This window comes from Carcharodon carcharias, chromosome 34 (genome assembly GCF_017639515.1).
Source record: "Carcharodon carcharias isolate sCarCar2 chromosome 34, sCarCar2.pri, whole genome shotgun sequence".
Lineage (NCBI taxonomy): Eukaryota > Metazoa > Chordata > Chondrichthyes > Lamniformes > Lamnidae > Carcharodon > Carcharodon carcharias.
Window position 1 is genome coordinate 19,665,875 of NC_054500.1, and position 11,100 is coordinate 19,676,974.

At 45.6% G+C, this 11,100-nt stretch overlaps 1 protein-coding gene across 1 annotated transcript; it reads left to right on the forward strand.

Annotated features, from left to right (window-relative positions):
- Positions 1–1,770: 1,770 nt before the first annotated feature.
- Positions 1,771–10,777, forward strand: LOC121272668 (potassium channel subfamily K member 6-like). The gene is made up of 3 exons (XM_041179374.1): positions 1,771–2,125; positions 7,423–7,818; positions 9,470–10,777. Exons 1-3 carry the CDS (start codon positions 1,807–1,809, stop codon positions 9,712–9,714), a joined length of 960 nt encoding a protein of 319 aa, XP_041035308.1. The 5' UTR covers positions 1,771–1,806; the 3' UTR covers positions 9,715–10,777.
- The last annotated feature ends 323 nt before the right edge of the window (positions 10,778–11,100 follow it).

Sequence of the window (11,100 nt, forward strand, 5' to 3'; positions counted from 1 at the left end):
GTATATTACAGGAGGGGTATATTACATCAGGTGCATTTTACAGGAGGGGTATATTACACCAAGTGCATATTACAGGAGAGGTACATTACACCCTGTGTACTTTACAGGAGGGGTATATTACACTGTGTACTTTACAGGAGGGGTATATTACACCAGGTGCATATTAGAGGAGGGGTATATTACACCAAATGCATATTAGAGGAGTATGTTACTCCCTGTATATTAAAGGAGGGGAATATTACATCGAGTGCATATTAGAGGAGGGGTATATTACATCAGGTGTATATTACAAGAGGGATATACTACACCCTGTATATTACAGGAGGGGTATATTACACATGTTGCATATTACCGGAGTGGTATATTACACATGTTGCATATTACAGGAGGGGTATATTACACCAAGTGCATATTACAGGAGGGGTATATTACACTAGGCGCATATTACAGGAGGGGTACATTACACCAGGTGCATATTACAAGAGGGGTATATTACACCAAGTGCATATTTCAGGAGGGGTACATTACACCTTGTGTATATTACAGGAAAGGTATATTACACTGTGTATATTACAGGAGGGGTATATTACACCAGGTGCATATTATGGGAGGGGTATATTACACCAGGTGCATATTACAGGAGGGTTATATTACACCAAATGCATATTACATGAGGGGTATATTACACCAAATGCACATTACAGGAGGGGTATATTACTCCCTGTATATATTACAGGAGGGGTATATTACACTGTGTATATTACAGGAGGGGTATTTTACACCGAGTGCATATTAGAGGAGGGGTATATTACATCGGGTGCACATTACAAGAGGGGTATATTACACCCTGTATATTACAGGAGGGGTATATTACACATGTTGCATATTACCAGAGTGGTTTATTACACATGTTGCATATTACAGGAGGGGTATATTACACCAAGTGCATATTACAGGAGGGGTGTATTACACTAGGCGCATATTACAAGAGGGGTATATTACACCAAGTGCATATTACAGGAAGGGTATATTACACTGGGTGTATTACAGGAGGGGTATATTACAGGAGGGGTACATTACACCAAGTGTATATTACAGGAGGGGTATATTACATCAGGTGCATTTTACAGGAGGGGTATATTACATCAGGTGCATTTTACAGGAGGGGTATATTACATCAGGTGCATTTTACAGGAGGGGTATATTACATCAGGTGCATTTTACAGGAGGGGTACATTACACCCTGTGTATATTACAGGAGGCGTATATTACACCAAATGCACATTACAGGAGGGGTATATTACTCCCTGTATATATTACAGGAGGGGTATATTACACTGTGTATATTACAGGAGGGATATATTACACCGAGTACATATTAGGGAAGGGGTATATTACATCGGGTGCATATTACAAGAGCGGTATATTACACCCTGTATATTACAGGAAGGGTATATTACACATGTTGCATATTACAGGAGGGGTATATTACACATGTTGCATATTACAGGAGGGGTATATTACACCAAGTGCATATTACAGGAGGGGTATATAACACTGTGCTTACAATACAGGAGGGATAGATTACAGGGCGGATATATCACCCTGAGTGCCTTTTACAGGAAGACTACGTTACACTGAATTGCAAATTACCGGAAAGGTGAGATTCTAGAGGCGTTTTCCTCGCTGCCCCATTGGAGCAGGTGCCCGGGCTGGTGACAGACAGCGGAAACCCCAGTTTGTGGGAAAGTTTGGTAGGCTGGACGGCGCGATCCTGGGCTCAGTCCCAGGGAACCCGGAGAGGGGATGGCGAGGTGTGGGCAGCCTTGGCTGCTGCCGCCGCTCCTGGCCCTCTTTTACCTGTGCTACCTGCTGCTGGGGGCGGCGATTGTGTCTCTGATTGAGCAGCCGCACGAACGCAGGCTGCGGGAGGAGATGCGCCTCCTGAAGTCCCGGTTGCTCAACAGCAGCTCCTGCCTGGCCGAGTCTGACTTGGAACGCTTCTTGGAGAGAGCGCTGGCCGCTGACCGGTACGGTGCCTCCGCCCTTAACAACACTTCCCACACGACCAACTGGGACTTCGCATCCGCTTTCTTTTTCACCAGCACCCTGATCACCACAGTGGGTGAGTGTAAACGTGTGAAGTTTCGAAATATTTCACAAGGAGAAGCTTTTCAATATTCGTAAAAAGTTCTTCAGCATCTGAAAAAAAAGTTGATCAAAACGCTTTTCAATCCTTCATAAAGTTTATTAAAAGCTGTTCAACACTTGAAAAGAAGTTTTTAAAGTTTTTCATTATTTGCTAAAGTTATCAAAAGTTATTCAACATTTTTTTAAAGTTTTCAAGTTTTACATCAGGTAAATTTATTAAAAGTAGTTCAACATTTGAATTTTCTTCAACTTCATCAAATAATGAAAAACTTTTTAAAAACTTTCAAATGCTGAACAACTTCTAATAAATTTACCTAATGTTAAAAAACTTTAATTTTTTTAAAATGTTGAATAACATTTGATTACTTTAAGAAATAACAAAAAACTTTAAAAACTTTTAAGTTAACTTTTAAAGTTAAAAACTTCAAATTTCATATTGAAAAGCATTAATGTTGAACAAAAGTTTATTAAAACACTTTTCAATATTTTATAACGTTTGTTAAAAGTTGTTCAACTTTTGAAAATTTTTAACATCAAATAATGAAAACCTTTTTAATTTTCAAAAGTTGAACAACTTTTAATAAACGTTATAAAATATTGAAAAGCGTTTTAATAAACTTTTGTTCAACATTAATGCTTTTCAATATGAAATTTGAAATTTTTAACTTTAAAAGTTAACTTAAAAGTTTTTAAAGTTTATCGTTATTTCTTTTAAACTTTTGGTAAACTTTTGAAAATTTTTAACGTTATCAAATAATGAAAAACTTTTTAACTTTCAAAAGTTGAACAACTTTTAATAAGTTTTTCATTATTTAATAACGTTAAAATTTTTCAAAAGTTGAACAACTTTTAATAAGTTTTATAAAATATTGAAAAGCGTTTTAATAAACTTTTGTTCAACATTAATGCTTTTCAATATGAAATTAGAAATTTTTAACTTTGAAAAGCGTTTTAATAAACTTTTGTTCAACATTAATGCTTTTCAATATGAAATTTGAAATTTTTAACTTTAAAAGTTAATTTTTAAAATTTTTAATGTTATCAAATAATGAAAAACTTTTTAATTTTCAAAAGTTGAACAACTTTTAGTAACTTTACCTAATGTTTAAAAAACTTTTGAAAAAATTTTAAAATGTTGAATAACTTTTGCTAACTTTAGTAAATAACGAAAAACTTTATCAAAAGTAATTCAACATATTTTTAAAATCTTTTTAACATTAGGTAAATTTATTAAAAGTTGTTCAACTTGTGAAAATTTGAAAATTTATTATTTGATAGAGTTAAAAAAATTCAAAAGTCGAACAACTCTTAATAAATTTACCTAATATTGCAAAACTTTTCCAAAACTTAAAAAATGTTGAATATCTTTATCAAATAATGAAAATCTTTTATCAAAAGAAATTCAACATTTTTTAAATTTTAGAAGTCTTTCAATATTAGGTATTTCCAAAACTTAAAAAATGTTGAATATCTTTATCAAATAATGAAAATCTTTTATCAAAAGAAATTCAACGTTTTTTAAATTTTAGAAGTCTTTCAATATTAGGTAAATTTATTAAAAGTTCAAAATTTGAAAACTTTAAAAAAGATTTTCATATTTGATAACTATCAAAAGTTATTCAACATTTTAAAAAATATTTTTACAAGTTTTTTAATATTGGTTAAATTTAGTAAAAGTTCAAAATTTGAGAACTTTAAAAAAGTTTTTCATTATCAAAAGTTATTCAACGTTTGAAATTTTACAAAGTTTTCAATATTTGATAAAGTTCATTAAAAGTTCAATGTTTGAAAAGGCTTTTAAACAATTTTCAATATTTGAAAAGGTTTATTGAAAGATTTTCAATATTTGTAAAAAGTAATATTGAATAAGTTTGTTTAAAGCTTTTCAACGTTTGAAAATAGCTTTTAAAATGCTTTTCAACATTTGAAAAAAGGCTTTTAAAAAGTTCCTTGTTGTTTGAAAAAAGCTTTTCCAAAAGTTTTTCAATATTTGGGAAAAAAGCTCAGAAAAGTTTTCTTTAAACTGTAACATATGTTTGAACAATGTATTTTTTTCCTTTCAACAACTGGTGATTCATGGGTTGTGGGTGTGGCTGACCAGACCAGCATTTATTTCACATCCCTAATTACCCTTAAACTGAGTGTCTTGCTCAGCCATTTCAGGGGGTTGTTAGGAGTCGACCACATTGCTGTGGGGTCTGGAGTCACATGTAGGCCAGACCGGGTAAGGACAGCAGATTTCCTTCCCTTAAGGGGCATTAGTGAACCAGATGGGTTTTTGACAACAATCAACATTGTCATCATTAGATTTTTATTGAATTCAAGTTCCACCATCTGCCATGGTGAGATTCGAACCCGGGTCTCCAGCCCAGTGACAATACCGGTCGCCACCACCAGCATTAAGTAACTTACAAAAAGGAATCAGATGTACACTTGAAAAGGAAGCATTTGTACGGGCTGCAGGGAATGAGCTTGGGGTAGTGGAGCTAATTGGGTAGCTCTTGCAATGAGCCATCATGGATGCGATGGGTTGAATGGCCTGTTTTTCTGCTGAATCATTCTGTGGGTTAAAATGAAAAGAAAGGCTTGGGTTTTATAGCATTGTCCACAGCCTCAAAAGTGCTTTACAGCCGATGGAACAACGAGTAGTCTCTGTTGTAACGTAGGAGACGCAGCAGCCAAGTTGAGCCCAGCAAGATCCCACAAACAGCGATGAGGTTATGACCAAATAACCTGGGCCTGAATTTTATGCCCTCCCCACAGGCGGTTTGTGGGCGGGTGGGTGGGTGGGTGGAGGGGCTTCTCGCTGGGCACCCGCCTGCCCCGACCTCTGCAATTTTACGTTGGAACAGGCAAGGCCTCGGCCCACCCTTGCCCCAATTGAGGCCCTTAAATGGCCAATCCTTGACTGCTTAAGGGCCGCTTCCAGCTCAGCCTCAATTTTTAGGCTGGCGGGAGGGGTTCCGGGTGACTCCAGACCCACAGCGATGTGGCTGACTCTTAAATGCCCTCTGAACAAGGGCAATAAATGTTGGCCTAGCCGGCGACACCCACACTCAACAAATATATATATATATATATATATATATACTGCTTTTAATTCCTGGAGACTCCAGGGCAATCTTGGAGGAGTTGGCAACACCTGGTGTGTTATGCATACAGTTTCCCCCCGCCCCCCCCCCCCTTACTTAGGGAGGGACATACTTGCGTTGGAAGCAGTTCACTGAGCCGATACCCGGGATAAAGAGGTTTCCCTATGAGGAAAGGTTGAGCAGGGTGGGCCTATACTCATTGGAGGTTAGAGGAATGAGAGGTGATCTTATTGAAACATATAAGATTCTGAGGGGGGCGGGGGGGTGGAGGGGGGCGCGGAGATTGACAGGGTAGATGCTGAGAGGATGTCTCCCCTCATGGGGGTATCCAGAACTGCAGGGCACCCATTTAAGATGGAGATGAGGAGGAATTTCTTCTGAGGGTCAATAGTGTCCAGAGAGCATTGGAGCCTGAGTTAGACAGACAAGGGACTCTAGGGCTATGGAGGGAACAGGCAGGAAAGTAGAGGTAAAGCCATAATCAGATCAGCCACGATCTTATCGAATGGCAGCACAGGCTCGAGGGGCAGAATGGCCTACTCTGGTTATGTTCTCATGTACAATCCCTGTCCAAGTGGCCATACCTCGTGTGTGGGTCCAGATAGCAGGAATCAGCCTGACAATTGAAGGTGGTGGAGGGAGACATGGGGATCAGTGCTGGAGTCTGAGCTGGTCCTGTCCTGTCCTGTTCTGCCCTGCCCTTCCCACACTCGCTTTGCAGGAAGGGTCACTAGTCAGTGATCAGATTGTGCCGGATTGCTTCTGGGGGAGGGGAGGTAAGGGGGGGTGGGGGGTGGAGGAGGAAGGAAGAAGGGGGCAGGGGACGAGGAGTGGGGGGAAAGGGGGAGATTGGGAAGGGAAGGTTTGAGGGACAGTGCAGTGGGAGAAGGGGATTGGAACATGGATGAGGGGAAGAGGGATGGGCTGCTTGGAGCCTGGGGTCCAAGACACGGGCTGAGGGATCCTGATAAAGAAAGGATTGCATTTATATAGCACCTTTCATAACCTCAGTACATCCACAAGTGCTTTACAGCCAGTGAAGTATTTCTGAAGCGCAGTCACTGCTGTAATGTAGGAAATGTGGCAGCCAATTTACGCACAGCATGATCCCACAAACAGCAATGTGATAACGACCAGATATTCCGTTTTTTGTGATGTTGGCTGAGGGATAAATATTGGCCAGGACACCAGGGAGAGCTCCCCTGCTTAAAGGTGCCATGGGATCTTCTGTATTTAACTGAGAGAACAGCTTAACATCTCATCTAAAAGATGGCATCTCTGACAGTGTAGCACTCCCTCAGTATTGCACTGGTGATAGGATTTTGGATTCAAGTCTGATGCTGGGTTAATTTGTGTGTGTGCGTGCGCGCGTGTGTCTGTCTGTCTGTCTGTCTGTGTGTGTGTGTATGTATCTGTCTGTCTGTCTGTCTGTCTGTGTTGGGGTGGTTGCTGGCAGTGTCTGTCACTCAGGTTGGAAGGCTGCTTGTTTTATTTTTTGTTTGAGCTAGTCAAGACTGTAGGGCGTTATCTGGGTGGGTCCAACCTGCTCTATGCTTTGTACACACTCTGGAATCACCACATGTCTGAGTGTTGAGACTGCACAGCTAAACTGGAACCCAGCCTCCGAGACACATTCCTGGCCTCACTCTGGGTGAAATGAAGCATCACCAATAGTTGCAGTGAGAGTCGCACATCAGGGGTTGGCAACCCTCCAGGGTAGTTCAGGACTCAGCAGGCATTTAAAGGTTAATCCCTAATTATAAATCAATTAGAGTATAAAGGTTAAAAAGGTCTTAACTACAATTATGCAGGACATTGGTGAGGCCGCACCTAAACAATGTTAAGACTTCTCTTCGAGGGAATGCAGTGAAGATTTACTAGACTGATTCCTGGGGTAAGCAGATTGTTCAATGAGGTGGGATTGAATACTGGCCAATATTTATCCCTCAACTGTCAAGACTGAATAATAGATGACCTAGTCATTCTCAATTTGCTGTTTGTGGGAGCTTGCTGTGTGCAAATCAGCTCTTATATTACAACACCGAACATCAAAAAAGTGTTTCATTGGCTGTAGAGCACTTTGGGATGTCCAAGGTTGTAAAAGGAGCCATATAAATGCAAGTTCTCCTTTTTATTTTTCTCTGTTCTTAAGATTTAAATGCAAATTTCTGCTCTGCAGGTTATGGCCACACAACTCCGGTCTCTGATGGGGGAAAGGCCTTCTCCATCTTCTTCGCTATTCTGGGAGTGCCCTTGACAATGCTGGTCCTCACTGTCATTGTGCAGCGGCTGATGGTCTTGGTGACATACCAGCCAATCCGGTTGTGCCAGGAGAGGCTGGGCTACACCAAGCAGCAGGTCACCCGGTTACATTTCCTCATTCTGCTCCTGCTGATTCTCGTCTGCTTCTTCCTCATCCCCTCTGCCATCTTCAGTGCCATCGAGAGGAGTTGGACTTTCCTCGATGCTTTCTATTTCTGCTTCATCTCCCTCACCACCATCGGCCTGGGTGACTATGTACCTGGAGAACAAAGCAACCAGCTCCTGCGCCCACTCTACAAGCTATCGGTCTCTTGTAAGTAACATCATTTCACCAGGGTAATAAAGAGTCTAACTTCACAGTGAAATCTCTCTCTCCCGCACACACTCTCTCACTCTCTTTCTCTCTCACGCTCCTCTTTCTCGACCCTCCCCATCCGTTCCGTTCCCCCATCTCCATCCCTCCACCTCTCTCCCCATTCTTCTCCCTTTCTCTCCTGCACCCCCTCTCCCTCGTGACCTCTTATCTCCTGTGGCCCCCTCCCCCAGCTCCCCCCGCCCTCTCCCCACACTCCCCCGTGCCCCCGCTCTCTCTCTCCCCGTGCCCCCGCTCTCTCTCTCCCCGTGCCCCCGCTCTCTCTCTCCCCGTGCCCCCGCTCTCTCTCTCCCCGTGCCCCCGCTCTCTCTCTCCCCGTGCCCCTGCTCTCTCTCTCCCCTTGCCCCCGCTCTCTCTCTCCCCCGTGAACCCCTCTCTCCCTCTCCCCCGTGCCCCCGCTCTCTCTCTCCCCCGTGAACCCCTCTCTCCCTCTCCCCCGTGCCCCCCTCTCTCTCTCTCTCCCGTGCCCCCTCTCTCTCTCTCCCCCGTGCCCCCCCGACTCTCTCCCCCGTGCCCCCCCGACTCTCTCCCCCGTGCCCCCCGACTCTCTCCCCCGTGTCCCCCCCCTCTCTCCCCCGTGCCCCCCTCTCTCTCTCTCCCCCGTGCCCCCGTCTCTTTCTCCCCCATGGGCTTCCACTATCTCTCCCCCACGGCCCCCCCCACCAGCCCCCTCCCTCAAACAGAAATGTGCCATTGGCAGATCGTTTGTTGGTTTGGAGCGAAATATACTGTCGGGAGAGGAGGGGGGTGGGGGGGTTCACCCTGTTCTTCTTACTAGGTGCCTTGGGATGTTTTATGTCCACGGTAGGGGGCAGACAGAGTGTCTCACTGAAAGACGGCACCTCCGACAGTGCAGCACTCCATCAGCGTTGCACTGCCAGTGTCAGCTTGGCTTTTCTGATCAAGTCTCTGGAGTGGGACTCAAACCCCCGGCCTTCTGACTCGGTCAAGAGTATAGGCCACTGAGGCCAGGCTCAGAAGCTAGATAAGAACATGTGTTGGCTGGAGTAGGGTGAAAGGGAGGGGGGGGGGGCTTTGTTGGGATGTGGGCGTCACTGGCAAGACCAGCATTTATTGCCCATCCCTAATTGCCCTTGAACTGAGAGACTTGCTTGGCCATTTCAGAGGGGCAGTTAAGAGTCAACCACATTGCTGTGGGTCTGGAGTCATATGTAGGCCAGACCGGGTAAGGATGCGATTTCTTGCTCCCCCTCTCCCCCTTCCCTAATGGGGCATTAGTGAACCAGATGGGTTTTTAATGACAATCGATGAGAGTTTGATGGTCACCATCTCTGAGGCTAGCTTCGTATCCCAGATTTTATTGATTGAAGTTAAATTCCACCAGCTGCCCTGGTGGGATTTGAACCTGTGCCCCCTGAGAATTAGCCTGGGCCCCTGGATTATTGGACCGGTGAAGTTTCCGCTGTGCCACCATCTCCCCACCCACACCCCCCCCCCCCCCAACCCCGAGGGGCGTGCGTGGAGCGTTAGCATGTGGCCGAATGGCCTGCCTCTGTGCAGCCAAGTTCGATCTCGTTGGGTGGGCCGGTCTCTGAGCCGGCGAATGACGGTTTGTCTTTATCTCCCGCAGTTTACCTCCTGTGCGGCCTCGCCGTGATGCTTCTCCTCATCCAGGTGTTCCACAAGGCGGCGGGAATCCACGGCCTCGCCCAGATATTCGACCTCCCCCCGGCCGAGGGCAACGAGCGGGACGAGGAGATGGTCCTGCACCCGGTGGGCCCTCGCCAGAGCAACGGCCTGAAAGCCGACCACCAGCTGAGGAGTCAACCTGAGCCCCCTTCCTATAAGTCCATCCTGCCCTCCATTACTCGGTGACAGAGGGAGAGGCCGAGCCAGCACATGCAGTCGGGGCAGGGGGGAGGTGGAGGGAGTGGCGGTAGTAGGGGTCAAGGGTCAGGGGCGGAGGTTCATGACCTCCCCTCTCTAGGCCCAATCAATTTAAGCTTGGCCGACATGGCTTTGGGAGCACTTTGTTCCCAGGGCCCTCTGTTCTTCCACCTTCGGCCTCCACCCAGGGCCTGCACTGGCACAGCTTTCACTCTAGGCCCTGCCAGCGTTTCACCCGAGTTGGCATCGGGGGTTCAGACCCTCGCTGCCCCTCTGCACACCCCCCACCCCACCACCGCCTTCCCCCAAGTCAGCCAAACCCAGCTCCGACATTGACTAACGTCCGGGCCTCCTGATCTTCCAATAACGTGACAAAGGCTAGTTTGCCACTGCAAAATGACATTGTCAATCCAGATTCCGGGCTGGTACGTTTATGGTAATGGTATTTAAAAAGGGAAAAAGCTGTATTATAACCGGGCCGAGCAAACCTACCACTTGGCAAAGGGGGATGCGCCATCTGACGTGGCCACTCAGGGGAGGGAGGGAGCAGCTTGCCTCTGCCCACCTCTCCGCTCTCCTCTCAGTTTCCACACTTGGCGTTAGAACCCTTGGGATGGGAGGGAGAATCGACCCTCATTTCCCGACGCTTATCCTGCGGCCTTGGCCAAAACGCTTGGCTGTTGGGAACAGCTGCGAAGCCCCCCGTAGTCGAACTGCCTATCCATGCTATTCTCCCTCGACCTGGACTTCAAACCCCAAGTCCTACCTGTGGCCAAGGCAGTCCCTTTCCAACTGTGGAATGTTGTCCGGTTCCATGCCCGTGTCACTAAAATCCACATCTTTGCTTTCTCTCCCTCTGGATCTCCCACCCCCTCACCCTTCACAGCGTGTCGCCTGCCTATCACCCCCATTCTCACTATCCTCCACCCTGCCCCCTTTCCAAAACGATTAAGTTATAAATCCATGTCTTCAAAACCCCCTCTGCAGCCTTGTCCCATCCAACCTGTGTAACCTGCTCCTCCTGGGCTGAATGGCCTCCTTCTGTGCTCTGTCGGTCTGAGCATCGACTGCCCCAAGGCAGTGTTGCAAATGGGAATAAGACGGGCAAATGGACAAAGGGCCTTCGAGGGAGCGAGGCTGGGAGGGGAACCAATGACTCGGTCAAGAAACAAGAGTTTTGAGGGTGACTCTGAAAGGAGGAGGAGAGAAGTGGGGAGGTCTAAGGAGGGAATTCCAGTTGCTACAGAGCTTGGGGAGCCTATAGTTCTCCATTGCTTTCTCCACGGCAACACCTCAACCAATCAGAGTCGACCTTCCAACCAATCAGCTCCCTTTTCCACTGCAGTATGAATTGTTGTGATTGTCTGAAATTTG